Consider the following 23,640-nt stretch of genomic DNA (forward strand, 5'->3'; position numbering starts at 1 on the left):
CTTTTGATCACTGGTGGGATTTCTCTGCTGCGGAGAGGGGAGACTGCCTTTTGATCACTGGTGGGATTTCTCTGCTATGGAGAGGGGAGTCTGCCTTTTGATCACTGGTGGGATTTCTCTGCTACGGAGAGGGGAGTCTGCCTTTTGATCGCCGGTGGGATCACTCTGCTACGGAGAGGGGAGTCTGCCTTTTGATCACAGGTGGGATTTCTCTGCTACGGAGAGGGGAGACTGCCTTTTGATCACAGGTGGGATTTCTCTGCTACGGAGAGGGGAGTCTGCCTTTTGATCACTGGTGGGATTTCTCTGCTACGGAGAGGGGAGTCTGCCTTTTGATCACAGGTGGGATTTCTCTGCTACGGAGAGGGGAGTCTGCCTTTTGATTGCTGGTGGGTTTGCTCTGCTATGGAGAGGGGAGACTGCCTTTTGATTGCTGGTGGGGTTGCTCTGCTATGGAGAAGGGAGACTGCCTTTTGATCACTGGTGGGATTTCTCTGCTGCGGAGAGGGGAGACTGCCTTTTGATCACTGGTGGGATTTCTCTGCTATGGAGAGGGGAGACTGCCTTTTGATCGCCGGTGGGATTGCTCTGCTGCCAGAGAAGGGAGATTGCTAGTGTTGGGATTGTTCTGTTGCTGGAGATGGAAGCATATGTGGCCTGCCACTGTACTTGGTGAATGCTACTCGGGGTTTCTGCATTTTGGATATGGATATAGATTTGGACTTGGACTGTAGACATTTTTTCCTGCCTTAGTTTTTATATTCTGTTTTTCACTTCATTCTTATTTTCTTTTGCATGTGGGGGAGGGAAATTTGGGAGTTGATGTTCCTGCTCCTGCCTTTTTTGAGGGGAGGGATTGATAATTGTGCTGCTGTTCTTTCTTGGTTTTGTGGGTATTTGGAGGAGGAGAACTTGGAGTTGTATACTTTGATAATAAATGAACTTTTTAAACCTTTGAAATTGTTTTTTTAGTCTAGTGCTATAGGGAGTGAGGCAGGAATGGGCTTAATTGGATAGTTCTGAAGGGCTGGAATTGACATATCGGGGTTAATACTGTCTGATGTCAGTGCCATTGTGATTTGAAAAGAGATTGAAAGGCCTGTGCTAAATTATGCAATGTGACGCAACTGGACAAAATGTAATTTAATACAACATAATCCCATGGGCAGAACATGCATTTTTCATTTTAAACTATTATTTTCTTTAGCCATGAATAATCTTGCACTAAACCCAAGTCAATGAATCTTCATGTAAACTGTTGTGTGCCAAACGAACCATGGCATAGTCAACAGCCCCCGGCCAATAACATTGGACCAGAACCAAGACTCCTGTAAGTGGGAGTAATGTGTAGAGCCTGGCACTACTTGCAGTAGGTTAACAATGAAATTGTACAAGTTGCCAGTTGTCAACCCAGTTTCCTCACTTACCCTGGAGAACCCAGCCATTGCCTGCTTGCACTTCTAAACCTTTACCGCAACAAGCTTTCAAACAGCAGACAAACACTCATTCATGGAAAGTAGTTTATATTGTAAGTAACTGGAAAGAACTGGTTAACATTCTGTTGGAATTAGTTTAAGTACAGTTTACCAGCTGTACTTAACCAGCTCTGACGGGATCTGGGTCACTTCTCCGAACCTTCTTCCAAAACTGTCACAATTAAGAGAGATTACATTTCTGTTTAATGAATTCACATGGATTGTGTTGTAGTAAATAACAATGATTCTTAAAAAATAAAGTCAGTTGGCCCATTCACAGGCTGTGCAGACGATTGTCTTAAAGATTTCAGAGGAGTACAGAGCCTTGATCTGTTCTTTCATGTTTGGCGCTCTTTGGCTCCATGGTGTTTTTTTGGCCAGACCCGCAGCAAGTGTTCCAAATCTTGGCCCTCATGGTCTCTCAATATCATGGTACTTCTTTCGAAGGATGGAGACTTGATCCTTGAACAGGACAGGGTCAAGACGGAGCTGCGACTGTACGAGGGGCATGTAGCCAAACCAGCTGGCAAATCTGTTAATGCAGTTCTGTCTTTGTGTGAAATGGTCTGGATTTGCCCAGAGAGTGCTTTTTGAACCCTGTATGATTGACGGGGAAAGAAAAGTACACAGGTCACAATTAGGAGTGTGAGCACAATATGCTGTACCTAGAAATTGAATCTATTCCCTTACTGATCTGCTATTTATTGTACTATTGCATACACATGTGAAAATGCCCAAAAACCAATAGTCTTGTTCGTTTACACCCAAATGTGTTGCAACAGAACCTGTGGTTCTCCGACCAGGGGTTGCAAGAAAATTCATAACTACTAAGTCCTTGCTATATGTAACACTACAGAAGACCTTAAAGGAACTTGTTCAGAATCAATGAAAGACTGCACCAACTTGGGTGTTCAACCAGACTGCAGGACTCAGCTAACTGTGCAAATACAAAAAGTAATCAAGAATATGAGATGAAGAGTCCTTGGAAGGGAATCCATTGGTTGTGGGAACATTTCGATGATTGGGCAAGTGGAGTGAAGTTATCTCCTTTGTTTCAAGAACCTGGTGGTTAAGGGGTAATAACTGTTCCTGAAACTGGTGGCCTGAGTCCTGGAGCAGTGAGCTTCTGATCTTTATATGGATATTATAGCCTGGCTTCAATGGTTGGGCTGATGTTGGAGTTGACTGTTAAGGCTCAGGTTTCAGGGTATTTGGAGGCACGTGATAAAATTGGCTGAAGTCAGCATGGTTTCCTTAAGTGGAAATCTTGCCTGACACATCTATTTGAATTCTTTTATTTAAAAAAAAAATAACAGGCTGGATAGACAAATGTTGTTTACTTGGATTTTCAGAAGGCCTATGACAAAGTACCACAAGACTGCTAAACAAGATAGAATACAATTGAATTTTATTTTCATTGCCAAAGACAGCAAGATTGAACTGCTACTTCAGTACATACAAAACTGATATTCACAATGCATGGGGTATGGCTTAATTTAAAAAAATCCATATTTGCATACGACAAGTGACTTTGATAGTCCATTGGCAAACTGGGAGTAGCATTATTCACCTGGGGAAGAAGCTGTTCAGTCTGACTCTCTTGGCTAAGTTGTTTCTGTATCTCCTACCAGATGGCAAGAGACTGAACAGACAGTGACCAGAATGGGATGGGTCTTTAATGCTGTTACGAATGTGCAGTAGGCATTGAGAGTTGTAGATTGTCTCTGGATCAGTAGCTGAGTCCCAATGATGTGCCGAGCCATCCTAATCACCTGTTGGAGTGCTTTGTGACCTGTCTTGCTGGAGTAATCCCACACTGTCATTCCGTGTGCGACAGAGAGCATATTGACACATCAGTGAAAGCTGTACAGCAATTTTGGGGCAGATCATTACCTATACTACCTGAGGTAGTTAAGGAGAGCTATAGTGTCTTCTCTACCATCCAAGTTGTGTTGACAGACTGAGAGCTCCTCAGTGATGTTCATCCCCAAAAACATGAAGCTGTAGACCCTTTCCACTACCTCACTGTTTATGAATAGTGGCGTTTGTTTGGGACCTCTTGCATTCCTGAAGTCAACTATCATTTTGTTAGCTGCCTTGATTTAGAGCGACAGGGTGGTGGGTCTGTGGAATTCAAGGGTGTTTTCAATACAGAGACAATCCTTTTGGTAGTAAATCAGTGATGAAGCATAGTTGATGGGCTGAATGGCCTAATTCTGCTCCTATGTCTTGTGGTTTTATATCCCAACAGAACAAAGCAATGCATAGGCTGCTAGAGAACCAATCCTGGGGGAGCAATGCCAAAACAAATAATGCAACCAATAATTAGATGGACAGTATTTAACTAAAATTCTGTGATCCGGGGCAGTTACATCACAGTAGCCCATTTATCCTGTTGTGCAGATAATGTTACAGGCACAGCTTTTTGGAATTCAGTCACTTCAGCCATTACTAGAATTGTGGCCCCTAAATAATTCAGGAGTGAATCAATAATTTAACAACAAGGGGCGGTGGTATGATTCCAAAACCTTCTGTCCACAGTGGGCACATCATTGATCGCTTGTTGTCAGAGTTGGTTCAACCCATGAGTGATGGTGCCTGAATCTCATGGGGCTGTCTAACCAATCGAACTGAAAATCAATCCACTTCCAGCTGGCCGGGGAGTAGAATGAATGATCGGGTAGCGTCTTGAAAACTGATTCTATCCACTTGGTCTCAACAAACAGAGGAAGCTGTGGATGTAATGTTAAACTTTTCAAGAGGCAATAATGTTCATTCTTTTGTACTCCAAGAGAATGCAAGAACCAGTTTGTCTGTGAGTGTATCCTTTACCCAACCTCTTGCCTTGATTTCCCCTCTTTGTAGCTCTGTCAAGGCATGACTTATTTTAGCTGATTGGGCAGATGGGACCGTTGTTCTTTCTCTCATTTGAAAGATGACACTGGCGGTGCTATTCCCTTTGACATGTAGACCTCAATTACAAGGTAAAGTCTCTAGGATGGTGCAAATCCACAGCCTTCTGATTTTTAAGGTGGCAGGGTTATCTACTAAGCTGGAATTGACATCTGCATTGATTGAAAGCAAAAAGGACCCTGTTGGGAAGGGTGTTTTCAATACAGATAATACTTCTCTCTTTTGGACAGAAAAGAGACTGCAGATACTGGACTCTGGGGCAACAAATAATGTGCAGGAGAAATACAGCAGGTTGAGCAGCCATTGTGCCTCCAACTTCAGGACCCATCTTTCTCTCTGGCTTGCCTGCTCTTGTACCTCTTTCTGCAGGACCCTGGGGCGTGCCCTGATGAATTGCGCTGAGCCTGAAATATTGAGAATTTTTTTTCAATCCTTCCCCCACCCCACTGCTCGACTTGTTGAGTTATTCCAGCAGATTGGTTATTGCTTTTTGATTATTTGTTTTTGACAGTTCAGCTCATTAATAGCTGAAACAAATAGTGGCCCTACCTTCTGGTCTGTAACCAGTAAACGAGGCAGGCGACGTGTAAAGGGATTCCAAGTTAATTCGAGCAATCTCTGACCTCTGCCACCGGAGGCACCAGGGCAAACTACATCAGCTCCATCAATACGGGAAGCTTGGAGTGTTAGTCAATTAATTCTCCAAGTAGATGGGGTATAAGGTTAATTACAGACAAGGCTATTTATTATCTATCTTCAGGTTGCTTTAGGAGGGTGCTGGCTGCTTTGGTAATATATATGCTTATTATTCATTACTTCAAACCCCTGCAGGACAAACCCACTCCTTCATATCTGTGTCTGTGCATGTTCATGTGGCTCGACCTGCACTTTTGCCATTGGCTGTCACCCTTTCAGCAATTTCAGTCCCAAATTCAGGCAGTCATAATGCATGTCTTGTTACTTAATTCTCCATGAAACTTTGATTTGATATTAATACCACAAGAATTGAGCAACAGTTAGTAAAATGGCCTCAAAGCTCAGCTATTCAATAGTCATAGAACACTGCAGTACAGAAACAGGTCCTTCAGCCCATCTAGTCCATGCTAAACCACATGCTGTCTATTCTCAGTGACCTGCACTGGGTCCATAGCCCTTCATACCACTACCATTCCTGTACCTATCCAAACTTCCCTTAAACATTGAAACCAAACTCGAGTGCACTGCATGTGCTGGCAGCTCGCTTCACACTCACAGGAGTCTCTGAATGAAGAAGTTTCCCCTCATGTTCCCCTTAAACTTTTCACCTTTCACCCTTAACCCATGACCTCTAGTTGTTTATCCCTTCCAACCTCAGTGGGGGAAAAACTTGCTTGCATTTACCCAATTGATACCATTGGATTGTGTGCAACAGCTGCCTAGACCTAAGCTCTTGGATTCTTCCACAAATTTCTGCTTTTAAGATCCACCATCCAGGTTCCATCAAGAAGGTACAGGAGCCTCAGGACCCACACTACCAGGTTCAGGAACAGTTATTACTCCACAACCATCAGGCACTTGAACACAACTTCACTAACCCTATCACTGAACTATTCCCAGAACCTATGAAGTTGCCTTCAAAGACTCTTCATCTCATGTTCTCGATATTTATTGCTTATTTACTTAATATTATTATTTTCCTTTTTGTATTTGCACAGCTTGTTATCTTTTGCACATTGGTTGTTTGTCTGTCCTGTTGGGAGCAGTCTTTCACTGATTCTATTGTGTTTCTTGCAATTACTGTGAATGCCTGCAAGAAAATCAATCTCAGTGTTATATGGAGTCATACATGTCTGTTAATTATAAATTTACTTTGACCTTTAAAGTCTCGTTATGCAATGATGAATCTTTCTACATTTGAGTGGCCAAGGACAGACAGATGGAGGTAAGGCAGATTGCTGTCTTGCATACCGGCAGGCGTAACGGGCAATAAGTTAAAGTCTTTGACAACCTCTTAATATTTTCCTGTATGCCTGTGTTTCAGGCTTCTCAGATAATGTTCTTGTGGAAAGTTTTCACAAAGTTTACTAGCTAACTAGTCTGATGTACATTTTAGTTGCTGCTGTAGTTCCATTCCACTCTCCCCGATGTCCAACTGTGCGTGCGCACACAAGGTTTCCATTTCTATATTCCAGCTTTCACCATGTAACCTTCCTCCAGCCCTATCTTTATGCAGTCCTGTGTAGGTCTGTAGTCTCGTGTAGCTTTCTGTTTTTTATTACGTAGTTCAGTCTAGTTTTTTGTACTGTCATGTAACACCATGGTCCTGAAAAACGCAGTCTCGTTTTTTACTATGCACTGTTCCAGCAGTTATGGTTGAAATGACAATAAAAGTGACTTGACTTGAGTTCATGCTATTAGCTGCCTGACAAGTCCATCTTCCTGATGTGCATTTGGTTTTTCATAGAACAGTGCCTTGAACAGTCCCAGCCTGAAACGTTGACTGTACTTTTTCCATAGATGCTGCCTGGCCTGCTGAGTTCCTCCAGCATTTTGTGTGTTGCTCGGATTTCCAGCATCCGCAGATTTCCTCTTGTTTGTGAATGAATTTCAATCTGAGACTAAGGAGCATCTTAATGGAAGAGAGAGGGGATGGATGTTACAAGAAGAGAATTCCAGTGCTGAGGGCCCAGATGTTCAATATTGGAGGTGCAGTTTAGAAATCCTGAATTGGGGAGAGCAGGTTTTCAAAGCTTGTATCATTGGTGATGGCTAGTGTGGTAGGAAGGTTAATCCTGTGGAGTGTTGAGAGTTGGAAATGGGAAGAATTGCCAGACTAGAAGCTAGTGTTTGTCTGCAATGGAATGTGGTGATATCAAGTGCAGTGATGTGCCAGTACATGATTGGAGAGAGCACTGAGCACATGCAGGATTGCTAAAATGTTCCAGCACATTGCTGGGCTAAGACATGTTTGTTTATTACTGTAAATAAAAGTCTAATTCTTCAAGAATATGATTCTTTGCTGTTAACCTATGGTACGTTTAAACATAAGTAACACAACATGGAGGATAAAGAAGTTACGAAATGGGTGACAAAGTTTTTAATAACTTCTTGGAATGTGAAGCAGTGAACTCACCAGGAGAACTCTGGAACTATCAAGTCTTGAGGTAACAGAACTGATAGTTGATTGAGATCTACAGGTTAATAAGAAGCCTAGAGCTGGGTAGGTAATCGGCAGCTTTTTCTGCTGTATCAAAATCCAGATTGCATAGCTTAAAGGAATTAAAATTAAAAGAATATCTGAGGGGAATTTTTTTAAAAATAAAATATTGTACAAGTTAGTCGGTATTTGGCATTTGCTTCCAGAATAGGTGTTGGAATCAGAAACAATCACTCCTATCTGAATAATTTAGACTGGCTCTTGATTAGGCAAAGCTAAAGAGATGCACATCTAACGTGGACACATTCTCATGGTGGGGCAAGTGGCCTGTTTCTCTGCTGCACACTTCCAGAAATCTAATTCCTTCATCCCAAGGGGAGTTTAACTTTAATCTTAGTTTGTTTTGTTTTAAATCAAAATGGTTCTTGAATTAAGAGACAGGCAAAATCAGTAACTTGAAACGATAGGCATACAGGAGAACGGTGAACAGCAAAGTCAAAGGGACCACAAACATGAGAAAATCTGCAGATGCTGGAAATCCAAGGCAACGCACTCAAAATGCTGGAGGAGCTCAGCAGGCCAGGCAGCATCTATGGAAAGGAATAAGCAGTCGATGTTTTGGGCCAAGACCCTTCAGGCTGCCGCTTGGCCGGCTGAGTTACGCTAGCACTTTGTGTGTGTGTGTTGCCAATATTACAGGGCATTATTTACAGAATTTTAATGACACATGACACACATAATTAAGTCAAACCTGACATAAATATTACAAACTGATCATTTTTCACTGGTAGCTGCTAATGTCAACAAAATATTTCTGGTCCAACTCGTGTATTGAGCATCACACCACATTAATCACCAGTGATTATTGATCACGGCAGCATAGACAGATGGCAAGCTTATCACTGGAATATTGCCGTAATGCTATCATTATTCAACAGCAGAATCAGGGTACCAACACTAATTGCTGTAATCTATTTCTAATGATGTTTTACTTGAAATGGTATCTGTCCAACATCCTGTCTAGTCATTTGGCCCAAGCACAGCACCATTTCCCATCCCGTTTCCATGTCACTGAGTTCGAGTTTCACATTGGCAATCGGGTGACTACATAAAGACTACACCCAATGGTACTTTTTAATAAACTATTATGAGGGAAGAAGTGCATAGCTTGAAATGTAGAAGGATAAGGGACTATTTAAATTGGGGGTTACAGTGTATTGTAAGGAATTTATAGGGTAGAGAAGAAATCTTTTGTTGTGGGTGAGAATACAGGACTAAGGTTGTTCACCTTAATAAGGGCAGGTTGTTGTTGTTTTTTGCACCTTGCCATTCCTCCTGCCTCATCAAATACTGGATCTATGATCTCTGAAGCCACCTCCAGAATAATGCTGTCATATTGAGGAGAATTGTTGGCTGCTGGTCTCAGAAACAGAGCGAACCCACAGCCCTCTATTTTTCTAAGCTCCATGTACCTATCCAGGAGTCATTTAAAATACCTTATTGTATCCACCTCCACCACTGGCAGCCCATTCCATGTACTTACCACTCTTTTTTTAAAAAAAAACAAACAACAACTTGCCCCTGACATCTCCTCTGTACCTACTTCTAAGCACCTTAAGTCTGCCCTCTCATGTTAGCCATTTCAGCCCTGGGGGAAAAAGCCTCTGCCTATCCTTCCTGTAGTGAGCACTTTACTCCAAGTGGGGGCTGACCAGGGTCCTATACAGCTGTAACATTACCTCTCAGCTCTTAAACTCAATCCCATGGCTGATGAAGGCCAATGCACCATATGCCTACTTAACCAGTCAACTTGCACAAGTTTTTTGAGTGTCCTATGGACTTGGACCCCAAGATCCCTCTGATCCTCCACACTGCCAAGTATCTTATCATTAATACTATATTCTGCCATCATATCTGACTTGCCAAAATGAACCACTTCGCACTTATCTCGGTTGAACTCCATCTGCTACTTCTCAGCCCAGTTTTGCATCCTATTGATATCCCGCTGTAACACCTGACAGCCCTCCACACTATCCACAACACCCCCAACCTTTGTGTCATCAACAACTTTACTAAACAATCCCTCTACTTCCTCATCCAGGTCATTTATAAAAGTCAAAGAGAAAGGGTCCCTCAACAAATCCTTGAGGCACACCACTGTTCACCAACCTTCATGCAGAATATGACCCATCTACGTTGCCTTCTGTGGTTGAGCCAATTCTGGATCCACAAAACAAGGTCCCCTTGGATCCTATGCATCCTTACTTGCTCAATAAGCCTGGCATGGGGTACCTAATCAAATGCCTTGCTGAAATCCATACACTACATTCATCAATGTGTTTAGTCACATCCTCAAAATTCAATCAGGTTCGTAAGGCACGAGCTGCCTTTGACAAAACCATGCTCACTATTCCTAATCATATTATACCTCCAAATGTTCATAAATCCTGCTTCTCAGGATCTTCAACTTACTGGTCTATAATTTCCTGGGCTATCTCTACCCCCTTTCTTGAATATGAGAACAGCATCCACAACCCTCCAGAACCTCTCCTGTCCCCCTTGATGATGCAAAGATCATTGCCAGAGGATCAGCAATCTCCTCCCTCTCCTCCCACAGTAGCCTGTGGTACATCTCATCCAATCCCGGAGACTTATCCAACTTGATACTTTCCAAATGCTCCAACACATCCTCTTTCTTAATATCTACATGCTCTAGCTTTTCAGTCTGCTGCAAGTCAGCACTACAATCACCAATATCCTTTTCTGTAGTGAATACTAAGGCAAAGTATTTATTAAGCACCTCTATCTCCTCTGGTTCCATACACACTTTTCCACTATCACACTTGATTGGTCCAGTTCTCTCATGTTTTATCCTCTTGCTCTTCACATATGTAAGAAAGCCTTGGAGTTGTTCTTAATCCTGCTCGCCAAGGCCTTCTCATGGCCCCTTCTGGCTCTCCTAATTCCTTCCTGTTAGCCTTATAATTTTCTAGATCTCTATCATTACCTAGTTTTTTTTAACCTTTCGTAAGCTTTTCTTTTTTTTCTTGACTAGATTTTCAACAGCCTTTGTACACCACGGTTCCTGTATCCCACCATCCTTTCCCTGTCTCATTGAATGTACCTGTGCAGAACGTCATGCAAATATCCGCTGAACATTGGCCACATTTCTGCCATACCTTTCCCTGAGAACATCTGTTCCCAATTTATACTTCCAAGTTCCTGCCTGATAGCTTCATATTTCCACTTACTCCAATTAAATGCTTTCCTAACTTGTCTGTTCCCATCCCTCTCCTATGCTATTGTAAAGGAGAATTTTGATCGCTATCTCCAAAATGCTTTTTCACTGAGACCTGACACCTGACCAGGTTCATTTCCCAATACCAGATCAATTACAACCTCTCCTCTTGTAGGCTCATCTACATATTGTCAGGAAACTTTCCTGAACACACCTAACAAACTCCACTCCATCTAAACCCCTTGCTCTAAGGAGATGCCCATCAGTATTTTGGAAATTAAAATCTCCCACCATGACAACCCTGTTATTATTACACCTTTTCATAATCTGTCTCCCCATCTGCTCCAGAATGTTCCTGTTACTTTTGGGTGGTCTATATTTTAAAAAAAAATCTGTAGAGTTATTGACCCTTTCCTGTTCCTAACCTCCACACACAGAGACTCTGCAGACAATCCCTCCATGACTTTCTCCTTTTCTGCAGCCGTGACACTTTCTCTGATGATCAGTGCCATGCCCCCACCTCTTTTGCCTCATTCCCTGTCCTTTCTGAACCATCTAAAGCCTGGCACTCTAAATAACTATTCCTGTCCTTGAGCCATCCAAGTCTCTGTAATGGCCACAACCTCACAGCTCCAAGTACTGATCCATGCTCTAAGCTCATCCGCTTCGTTCATGATACTCCTTGTATTAAAATAGACACATCTCAAAGCATCGGTCTGAGTGTGTTCCTTCTGTATCACCTGCCTATCCTCCCTCTCACACTGCCTACAAACTTTCTCTATTTGTGAACCAACCACCCCTTCTCCATCTCTTCAGTTCAGTTCCGAACCCCCACCCCCCCAGCAATTCTAGTTTAAACTCCCCAATAGCCTTGGCAAACCTCCCTGCTAGGATATGGTCCTCCTCGGATTCAGTTGCAATGCATCCTTTTTGTAGGTCATGCCTGCCCCAAAAGAGGTCCCAATGATCCAGAAATCTGAATCCCTGCCCCCTGCTCCAATCCCTCAGCTACACTCTTATCCTCCACCTCACTCTATTCCTATACTCACTGTCACTTGGCACAGGCAGTAATCCTGAGACTACTGAAGTCCTGCTTCTTTGATTCTTTCCTAACTCTCTGTAGTCTGTTTTCAGGATCTCCTCCCTTTTCCTACCTATGTCGTTGGTATCAATGTGTACCGCAACCCCTGGCTGTTCACCTTCCCACTTCAGGATATTGTGGACATGATCAGAAACTCATAATTTTAAGAAACTTCTTTTTTTTTTAAAATAAGAACTTCAATTCCCCTGTTTCTCAATGGCACTAGCTGCTTCTCTGGTATATTTAATGCCTTCTGCAATGAAGGCAGATAAAATATTTTTCTATTACCTCCCATTTCCTTGTTCCCCATTATAACCTGTTTAATGCCTCAGCCATTTCTTTGCTTTCCATAATAATTTGTCCTCCCTTTGTCTCTGAAGGGCCAACTCTCCTCAATATTCATGCTGACATTTTGAAAACCACCTCAATATTTCTTGCTTATTTACCACTCTGGTGTTTAATCTTTTCCCTCTTAATCAACGCTTGGTGATGTGATGCCAGAGGCCCAAACTCTGCTAAACCAACAATACATGATCTTTTATCACAGTTAGAGATTGGCAGGCATGATCTTCTGGGTATCATGGAGTCATGGCTGAAAGATGATTATGGTTAGGAGCTTAATATCCCAAGATACACAATCTTTACAAAGGACAGACAGACAGAGGAAGAGTGGCTCTGATTTTCTAAAAATTGGGTTTTTTTTTAAACAGAGGTGACGAGGGTTAAAAAAAATATGCATAGTCTGTACAGGCAGCGGCAGGAATTGAACCTGGGTCACTGCTATTGTAAAATCTTGTAGTAACCAGGGCATCACGCCCTTCATGACCTTCCCCTTTTGAAGTTATAATGGTTCCTTGCCTGAACCCTAACTCACATCTTTCTCTTTGAACGTCATTGAAATCATTTCCATCAGTTATCTGCATTCCAGACCACAGTTTTCTGCTTAAAAATGTTATTGCATTTCCTGTATTTTTGTAATGAAACAATTAATTCTTTTTTATCAACACTCTTTATAAACTGGTTTACTTCTATTAAAAACATGAAATATCTGCAGAGACCGGAAATCCAAAGCAACACAAAATGTTGAAGGAACTCAGCAGGCCAGGCAGCATCTATGGAAAAGAGTAAACTGTTGAGGTTTCAGGCTGAGACCCTTCGTCAGGACTGGGAAGGAAGGGGAAAAGTCAGAATAAGAAGGCAGGGGAAGGGAAGGAAGGTCATTTCTATTAAATTGTCCCCGTACCTTCTCTACTCTGAGAAGAATAATTTCTGCAATATTTTCTCGTTCCAAGCACCTTTCCGGTGAACAACTTCTGGACCCACTTCAAGGTTGAGGCATCCTTTTTGTACAGAATCCTCTGATTGGCAATTTTGCCAGTTGAAATATCCTACTAATTAAAATCCCCCTCACGCCATTTTCAGCTTTGACGTAGTAACACCAAGGGAGTGACATATTTTATCCTCTAAAATACAGTTGTGCATTATGTGGCTGGTTTGCATCAGTGCAGATATTATGTAAAATGACTACACACCTGCTGCATCAGGGTCTCTTTATACTGCTTCTTCTGTGTGACTTTGATTGAGGGAAGTTTAGTAACTGCTGAAACGAGGAAATTCATCAGTATGTCTTCACAGTTGGCCGTCTGGTCTATGAGTGCATGTAGACTTGCAGGCAGGTAGTTTGTGAACAAGTAATGATAATATCTGTGAAGGCATTAAAAACACACTCAGGGAAAATAACAATCAACAGTAATAGTTTGTGTGTAGTTCCCCTGATTGCTGAAATTCCAGATTGTTTAATGTCATTTCCTGGTACACAAATGTAAAGAGAATGAAATGATTGTTACTCCAGACCTGATGTAGCATAAAAACACACAGTAAGGTAAAGAACACAATAATAATAATTTAAAATAACACACCATTCAATTTCTGAATGGTCATTGAACCCAGTAAACATTTTTATTTTTTACTAATTTAATTGAACTATTTAATATATTTACTAATTCATTTTTCTATAATTATGTATTGCATTGTACTGCTGACACAGTCAACAAGTTCAACAACATATGCCGGTGATACTAAACTTGATTCAGATTATGATTCAGTAAATATAAATACATAAGATAGTTTATACACCAAGTGATTGCATGTCCATAAAGTGATGCTAGGCTGCACATAAGGTGACTGATGGGAAATGATAAAGTAGTGGTAGAGTTAGTGGGTGGAGGTGTTGATCAGTCTAATTGGGAAAGTAACTGTTTTTGAGTTGGGTGTTCCTGGCGTGGATACTGCATAACCTCTGCCCTGATGCAAGTGGGACACAGTCCGTGAGCATAGTGGATTCCTTAATGATGATACTGGCCCTTTTCCAGCACCTTTCTCTATATTTGTCCTTGATGGCAGATAGGCTGTTGCAGATGATGAATTGGGCCGTTCTGACAACCCATTGTCGAGCGTTCCTGTCTGTCGCAGTCCAATTACTGTGCATTTTTAAGTTACAGAAACACTGTTTTTGGTGCCTGATTTCCTGTCCTTGGTTTCTGAATTGTTTAATGAGATGATTACGGCAGGACTGGTGGTAAGGACATGCCTCTGTATTAGCCCTCTTGCACAAGACCAAAAGGTTATAGGTTTAAGCTGCACTTTGGATACGTGTACAAAAGGCATCCATGGCTGCACAATAGAATTGAGAAATGCACGATGGTAACGGAGAGTTCCAGCTTGTTCAGTCTCTCCTGATAGTTATAACCTAGTTTTAATCTTCAAAATCCCATTTAATCTTTCCTCACTGCCTTTATAATTCTCTTTGTAACATGGAGACCAGAACTATGTATAGTGCACCAGTCATGGTATCACTGAAATCCTATGTGCATTTAAAATAAATTTCCTGTCGATAACCTAAACTGCTGCTCATCTTCCTGCTTGAATTGATGTAAAATATTCTACGGCAATTTATTATGCAATTCAAATTACAGTAGGTGCATTCTTCAGCAGTAATCTTCAGCATGCATCTAGACCCATGATAAATTGATGGAGACAAAACACTGACCAACATGTGTGAGGAAGCAAGGGCTCGGCTCTGAACTTAAGACCATAAGACACAATACTGTGTACATGTCTTTGGCACATGTATAGTGAGGGTGCCTCCCACTTTTGCACTGTACTGTGTGTGATACCTTTCCATTTACCAAATAACATTTAATACTAATGAGCTAATACTCTTATTTCTGTTTCCCAGCCACCTCCCTATTTAAACTAATATACAGCACTGTGCAAAAGTCTAAGAATCCTAGCTGTATATGTGCCTAAAACTTTTGCACAGTACCGCAGGAGCAGATTAGGCCATTTAGCCCATCGAATCTGCTTCACTGTTGCGCCATGGCTGACTTATTTTCTTTCTCTTAACTTTCAAAAATATTGCATTTTGCCTGTTGTAAGGCACAGTTGTTAAACTGTGGGGCGGGATTCGCAGAGGGCAGCAAGACCCAAGTCGCTGCTCTCTGGGAGAACTTCTAACTTCTTTAAGTGGGCTGTGAACTGGGACAAAATACTCATTCAAACACTAACAGGCTGCAGTTAGAATTTCCCTGAACTGTGGGGTGTGGCTACCCACATGGTTTATTAGGCAACATATAAGTAACGAAGACGGCCCCATTGAGACTGGTTCAGTTCCCAGCAGCTTCTGAAAATCCACACTGGAGTCAAAATATGGCAGAGTCTTAATGCCATAGCTTTTTTCTTTGTGGAGATATCATCACATCAAGTCAGAAGGAGAGGAGGCAGAAAGGAAAGGAAGGGGAAAAATTGGTAGGTAAGGGCAAAGTAGTTAAAGAAGAGATGGGGAGGGGTGAAACAAGTGGGATTGTAGTGTGCACAGTGAGTAAAACTGAGCTCCAACTTTCAAAGGAAATGGCTGCCAAGTAATTCCCTCTGGACAAATCTTGTTCGCCCCCCCCCCCCCCCCCCACCTTCCCACAGCCAAGTCACTTTCAACTTGGGAATCATTACTACCAGTACTGCAGTTTGGCAGGTCAGAGATCAGCTCAGCCCTAGCTTCAAACCCACAATTTGTTCAATATGGTTGGAGGGTTTCCCGTGTGAGTGTTGTGTGCCTTGCATTGAGAGAGGGAGGATTAGTGTGGCAGAGGCGCTTTAATTCCTGGTAAGTTCTGTTTTATCTGACAGCCTAAAGGCAGCAGAGCATAAAACCCTGTAACACGTCACAGATGTGGGTACCCATTCTGTGACCTGGGTGCTTGCTGCCCTCTGAGTTGAGCCGCACAGTTTAAACTGTGCCTTAAGAATAACAGGCAAAATACAATATTTTGAATGAGGTTTGAAATCTGATTGTGTAAAGGAGGGCAGGAAAAATCCCTGCTTCTTTGCTTAACCAATCAATCCCACTGCTGAATTTAAGTTCTATTTTCAACTCTGACATCCTCTGTAGGAAAGTTTTTGTTCTTTCCCTGTGCCCGTGGGTTTCCTCCGGGTGCTCTGGTTTCCTTCCACAGTCTAAAGACGTATCAGTTAGTAGGTTGTAAATTGTCCCATGACTAGGCCCGGGTTGCTGGCAGTGTGACTCGGTAGGCCAGAAGGTCCTATTCCGCGCTATATCTCTAAATAGGTAGGAAATTTGAGGAGGAGTAGGTCACCACACATGGGGTTACAAAGCGTGGTTATTTGTCCTCAAAAGATGACTCCTAGACTGGAAACACTGGTTAAAGTGGAAGGTGACAGAATCTGGGATTGTGGACAAGTTGCAGTTAGTGTCAGTCAGAAGCTGGGAGGATGGGCTTCTTTCACCACTGTAGGCAGCACATTAGGTCACGAGGGTGGCAGGAAGTACCTGTGTACAATTGTTGCTGCCATCTTGGGAATGTCTCTCGGTAATGGCCCAGAACTATTTAAGAAAGCTGGATAATGTAGGGATGAGACAATTTGAGGAATGGAGTTTTGTTCTGATGGGTGTGCTGGGATGTTCCAAGTGGTGCATCTTTGACTTTGTCTGAAGGAGGGATATACTAGGATCAACTGAATGTACCTACACCAGCACAGTGAATCTGGCACAGACTTGTCTACGTTTAGTCAACCACAAAATTCACACACAAGCGCAAATTTTTGCCCATCCATTTTAGTCCCCTTGCTTGCCTTTCTTTTGGTTATTGCATGGAACACCTGGTGTTGCTCTTGTTTGGTTCAATGCGCAGAGGTTCCACTCTGAGTTGGTCAGATGCAAGTTTAAGTCTCACTTTGTTGACCTGAGCCCATCATCCACGCAGGTGCTGTCAATGCAGTGTTGGAAGGTTCAACTGACTGACCCCAGTTACAGTTATGACAGGAGCAAATGTTCAAAGTAAAATTCCTTATCAGAGTACATATGTGTCACCACATACAACACTGAGATTCATTTTCCTGTGGGCATACTTAGCAAATCTATAGAACGGTAACTAACCAGTTAGGATCAATGAACAACAAACCATGCAAATATAAATAAATAGCGATAAATAATATGAAATAACAAGATAAAGGGCAGAGAATATGATGATGAAAATGGATTTAAAGCTATTCCACTCAATTTGGGGGGGGGGAATAGATCTGTTAGAATAGGGGTTCCCAACCTTTTTTATGCCATGGACCCCTACCATTAACCAAGGGGTCCGTGGATCCCAGGTTTGGAAAATGGATCTGTCAGAACAATGAAAGATGCCTCTTCGGTCCAGTTATCATTTATTTGGAGTTTTCCAATAGTCCGAAGAAAGGGCAGTCTTTTTTCAGAGATAAAAAGCAAAATAAAATCAATTTCTTGGCACATGTAAATTGAATGGACAGCACTATTTCAGAGAGAGCCCTGAGAGAGGATCACCACAGGAGATGGAATGGTGGATGACTGTACCAGGAGATGGCACAGATTGGATGGATTGATTGGTGCCTCTCTCTCTGGTATAACAATTTTATTATTATCTGATACCCCAGGGGGTGGGGTCACTGGACGTGCTGACCAGGGAGCAGGTGAGAAGAGACTAAAAGTTTCGGTATGTCTCAGATTCCACGAGCACTGCTCCCTCTGTGCTGTCTTTACCTGTGGTAAAACGCTGCTCCAGTTAAAACCATGGAGTACTCGTTGGTCCACTTAGATGTGTATCCCCACAATCCCTTGCTGCTGTCCCAAAAATGACTGCGAGCTGGGTAACCCACGATCCGATCTGGGAAGCTGCACCACACGATGAACGCAAAGTCAACCTAGGGAGGAAATACAGCATCTCGTCAAGTAGTGTCTTTGAAGTGAGTTACTTGAGCGCAAAGTCAACTTAGACCAAGTACAGCACTGTGGCAAGTCGTGTCCTTGGAGCAGATTATGCACACACAACACTTCCTTGCTATCACCACTTGTGACCAATCTGCCATAGTAGCATAACGGTTAGAGTGATGCTATCACAGCTTGGTGCATCAGTTTGGAGTTCAATTCCAGTGCCGTCTGTAAGGAGATTCTGTCTGTCCACCCTGTGGAATGTGTGGGATTCCCCGCATGCTCAGGTTTCCTTCCACGGCCCAAAGACTTTCCGGCTAGGTCAACTGGTCATTGCAAACTGTCCTGCGGTTAGGTTAAATCAGATTTGTCGGGGGTTGCTGAGGCAGGTGTGGCTCAAAGGGTTTACTCCACGCAGTGTTGCTAAATAAATTTTTCCTGAAAGAATGTTATCTGTAAATTATTGAAGTTGTATCACTTCTGTGACCTAGTGCCAAGGACAGGCAGAAACACAAAAGCAGAAACTACTGCGACTGCACATCTTGTCCATTTCCATTGCTCCTGCCACTGGCCAATAACATACAAGCCAAGAGATAAGCCTGAGATCTCTGGCTTGAACAACTGGGCGTCACAGCAGCCAGTGTCCTTGACCACAGCACCAAAGCTGATGCTGGAGTCATCCAAACCAACTTACCCACAGCTCTGCAGTAAACCTGTCCCTTTAATGGTCAACATTGAGAATCGGGCACCATGGTAGTGTAGCACTTAGCACATCGCTATTACAGCTTGGGGTGCCGGAGTTCAATGTGGAATGCAGGTATTGTCTCCGGGTGCTCCATTTTCCTCCCACAGTTCCAGGGCATACCAGTTAGTAGGTTAATTGGCCATTATAAATTGTCCTGTGATTAGGCTGGGGTTAAATAGGACTTGTAGGGCGGCGCAGCTCGAAGGGCCTGTGCCTCCAATTAAATAAATAAACAGGACCCGACTATTAGGCCACTATGGCCTGACTTGCTTTTCAATAATGTCTTGGTAATTCCAGCAGCCCAGGTCTACTCTCCTACTGTCTCTCCATAGTGCACATGGACAATCCCTGCTGTTCAATATCTTGGTAATTCCAGCAGCCCAGGTCTACTCTCCTACTGTCTCTCCATAGTGCACATAGACAATCCCTGCTGTTCAATATCTTGGTAATTCCAGCAGCCCAGGTCTACTTTCCTACTGTCTCTCCATAGTGCACATGGACAATCCCTGCTGTTCAATATCTTGGTAATTCCAACAGCCCAGGTCTACTCTCCTACTGTCTCTCCATAGTGCACACAGACAATTTATCAAACCCTTGAATATTTTCAAGGGTTTGACTTCCACAGCTTTCTGCAGCAAGGAATCCCAAGGCTCCTAATTAAATGAGAGAATAAATTTCTCCTCAGAATCAGATTTAGTATCACTGGAAGATGTGAAATTTGTTGTTTAGTAGTAGTACATTGATCCTCATCCTCATCTCCATCTTAAATAGACCACTTCCTCCTGGTCACCCCCTTCCCCACGTATCAAACTATACTATCAAACCCCTAGAAATCTAACAAGTTACCATAAGATTACATGTTATTTTTTAAAATTCTGTGTGCTGAAACCCTACTTGTTCAACCTTGCTCTTATAAGCTAATCTTCCAATATCTATGATAATTTATAGAGAACTTAGATTACAGCATAATACAGGACCTTCTGGCCAAAATGCTATGCTGACCTTTTAGGGTTAGGGTTATGCGACCTTTAACCTACTCCAAGATCATTTTAAAACTTCCCTCCTATGTAGGCCTCATTTTGATCTCATCCACATTCCTATTTCCAAAATATACCTGTATCTACCGCCACTCTGGCTGTGCATTCCAAGCACTCGCCACTCTGTGTAAAAGAAAACCGACTTCTGACATCCCCTCTATAATTTCCTCCAATCACCTTCTCAGAGTAACCAATTCTACCCTGGAAAAAAGGTGCTGGCTGTCCACTCTATGCACCCTTATCATCTTATACACCTCTATCAAGTTGCCTCTCATTGTTTTTTGCTCCAAAGAGAAGCTCTAGCTTGCTCAAACTTACCTCATGGGACACACTCTCTAATCCAAGCAGCATCCTGTTAAATCTCCTCTGTACCCTCTCGAAAGCTACATCTCGAGGCAACCAGAACTGAAAAAATATTTTAAGTGTGGTCTAAGCAGTGAAGTACTACAAGGTACCTCACAAAGCTCTGGCTATTAAGCAAATTGTTATGGAGAGCCACAAGAAGAGATTAAGAACATGCATCCCAAAGCCTTGCTATTGGAGACAGTTTTTAGGGGAGAATTTACTTATTTATGGAAATAAAGCAAAGAAAAGGCCCTTCCGGCACTTTAAGCTGTGCTGCCCAGTAATCCCTTGCCTAATCACGGGACAATTTACAATGGCCAATTAACTACCAGCCATTATGTCTTTGGACTGTGGGAGGAAACCCACGCAGTGATGGGTGGGTGCAAACTCCTTACAGACAGTGGTGAGATTTGAACTGGGGTTGCCAGTACTGTAAAGCATTGTGCTAACGTGCCACCCCATGAATGACTACATTGAGGGGCAAATAGTTTGGGAGCAATTTTGGTTACGTACTGCAGTGAGCAAAACGGTTACAGCATCTATGTAACACACATAAAATACTGGACGATCTCAGACAGGATCTATGGAAAGGAATAAACAGTCAAAGTACAGAGCATTTGCCCTATCAAACTGTGATGGATCCAGATAGAACCAGTAATTACAATTGCAATACAAATTATCATTCAACCATACATTATTACAGCCAATTGGAACAGCATTTCTCCAGGACCAAGGGACAACACACATTTCCAACAGCACATAGCACATAAGGTTACGATTTCAGAAAAATATACCGTCATAAAGAAAAAAAAATAATATAGGTTTAATCCCTGAGAGACATGACTATAGATTGTCCTGATCCAGCTTGTTCTTCCACTGAGCTCACCTAGCCAAACTTAACCTCACCAACCATGTATGTTCCAAAGTTCAAACTCAAAGTAAGGTTATTATCAAAATACATAGATGCCACTGTATGCAACCCTGAGATTCATTTTCTTGCAGGCATACTCAATAAATGCCATAGCAGAATAAATGAATGACTGCATCAATCTGGGATTTCAACCAATTTGCAAAAGATAACAAATACAAAAAGAAGAAAGTAATAATATTAAATAAATAAGCAATAAATATCAAGAACAAGAATTGAAGAGTCCTTGAAAGTGAACTCTTTGGTTGTGGAAACATTTCAATGATCAGACAAGTGAAGTTGAGTGAGGTTCTCCCCTCTGATTCAAGAGCCTGATGGTTGAGGGTAGTATCTGTACCTAAACCTGGCGGTGTGAGTCCTGAGGCTCCTGTACCACTTTCCTGATGGCAGCAATGAGGAGAGAGCATGACCTGGGTAGCAGGGGTCCCTGATGAATGCTGATTTCTTGTGATGGTGCTCCATGTAGACGTACTCAATGGAGGGGAGGACTTTACCCGTGATGGTACTTTTTGTAGGATTCCTGTTCAAGGGCATTGATGTTTTCATACTAGGTTGTGATGTAGCCAGTTGATATGCTCTCCATTATAGGAGTTTGTTAAAGTTTTAGATGTCATGCTGATTCTTTGCAAACTCCTAAAGAAGTAGAGGAGCTGCCATACTTCATAAATGCATTTACACTTTAAATAATAACATTAAAGCAGTTGGCCTCAGTTTCCTAATCTGTTTTCCTTTTCGATAATTATTATAGATGACTTGTTCATTGCTGCTTGTGGGAGCTCGTGTGCTCAAACTGACCACCATGTTTCTTAAAATACAAGTGACTTGAAGGATTTAAAGGGCTGTGAAGTACAGTGGGGCATCCTGATTGAAATATGCCATCAAGTTTTGTTCCAAACATTTGCTTTGCTAAGAAGCAAGTCTCCGCACGTAGCTTGCTTGCTTAAACTTATCAACTGTTTGAAGAACAACTGAAGATTTGAATGACTTTGTCACCCAAGCATGACAGGAGCAGGGTCATTCAAAGTGGAATTCTACCGTGAATTGATTTGGTTCATTCATGCTAAAATCTGCGTTAAATGAAACAATGATATTTTAATCTGAATGATTGCTCGGCAAAGACAAACTCCTGAACTAAAAGCCACGGAGTACTGTAGTGGATAATGCACTCTCTGAGGAATTAAACATATAAACATATTGAAGAAAATCAGTCATGTGCAATAGCCTCCTGCACTTCCTGATATTTGCTCAGGCAATCTAATCAGCTGGATGTTGACCCAGGAAACTCTCTCTGAGACACTGCTCAATGTAATTCAATGAGTGCAACACCAGGCGATACTGTATTGATGGCCCTGCTGCCTTTAAAACTAGACTTTAAGTGTACTCTCTACAAAACAGCTCAAGGCATTTTGTCAAGAGGAGAATGTGCAGGGACGTGGGTAATACATAGAGACCAGCAGAGGAGTGGCTAACAATTAGGCAAAAGAGCTGCAGAAAGCTACAAACTCAGCCAGCTCCATCATGGGCACTAGACTCCCCAGCATCCAGCACAGCTTCAAAATGCCATGTCTCAAAAAGGCTGCATTCATCATTAAGGTCTCCCATCACCTAGGGAGTGCCCTCTTCTCATTGCTACCATCAGGGAGGAGGTACAGGAGCTTGAAGACACATACTAAATGATTCAGAAACAGCTTCTCCTCCATCAGATTTCTGAATGTACAACAAACACTACCTCACAATTTTCCCTAATTTAATATAATTTTTTCTTGTATACACACTGTAATTCATAGCTTTTGTCATTTTGCATTGCCATGTACCGTTGCTGCAAAACGACAAAGTTCACAATGTACGCCAGTGATATTAAACCTGATTCTGACTCTGATCTCCTTTAAACAATTCTCCTCAGGACCCAATTGTTCAGTATAATCATCCCTCTTTCTTCAGACTTCAACCTTTCGTCTATGAATATTCTTGGCCTTGTCTTTCTCAGCCATATTTTTTCTTAATTCTGGAGATAAAGCTGTACACAGTACTCCAGGTGTACTCATAGCATCTTCAAAAGTTGCATCCAAATGCATTTCTTTATATTCAGTGGACAGGAAAGGAGTGGAGGGTTATGGACTGAGTGCGGGTAGGTGGGACTAGGTGAGATTAAGGGTTCGGCACGGACTAGGAGGGCCAAGATGGCCTGTTTCCATGCTGTGATTGTTATATGGTTATATTCCACACCTCGTGTAATAAATATCAGCATTTCAATTAATCTTAGTTACTTAGTTAGGTAGACTCTTTGCCAATCCTTTGTGTTTCATGCAGAAGCACTCCTGATCCCTTTGTCCCACAACAAAGATTCGGTTTGGGGGCATAGGTGACTTTGGATAGAAGGTAGCACCTTTGATGTCCGGTAGCTGCACTTTACCTTGTAGGCATTGCTGGCCCTGATCCATTTCCTAAATCTCTCACGTCTGCCTCCACGTGGCACACCCTGGTACACCACTTCA

At 42.3% G+C, this 23,640-nt stretch overlaps 1 protein-coding gene across 1 annotated transcript in view; it reads right to left on the reverse strand.

The window, feature by feature from the left end:
- Positions 1-1,125: 1,125 nt before the first annotated feature.
- Positions 1,126-23,640, reverse strand: part of LOC132383580 (exostosin-1-like) — a 321,695-nt gene continuing 299,180 nt past the window's right edge. Inside the window, exons 9-11 of the mRNA XM_059954726.1 lie at positions 17,923-18,083; positions 13,376-13,547; positions 1,126-2,072 (exon numbers count right to left, since the gene is read on the reverse strand). Coding sequence (XP_059810709.1) covers positions 1,887-2,072; positions 13,376-13,547; positions 17,923-18,083 — 519 coding nt within the window. The 3' untranslated portion in view covers positions 1,126-1,886. The remainder of the gene's footprint in view (positions 2,073-13,375; positions 13,548-17,922; positions 18,084-23,640) is intronic.

This window comes from Hypanus sabinus, chromosome 30 (genome assembly GCF_030144855.1).
Source record: "Hypanus sabinus isolate sHypSab1 chromosome 30, sHypSab1.hap1, whole genome shotgun sequence".
NCBI lineage: Eukaryota > Metazoa > Chordata > Chondrichthyes > Myliobatiformes > Dasyatidae > Hypanus > Hypanus sabinus.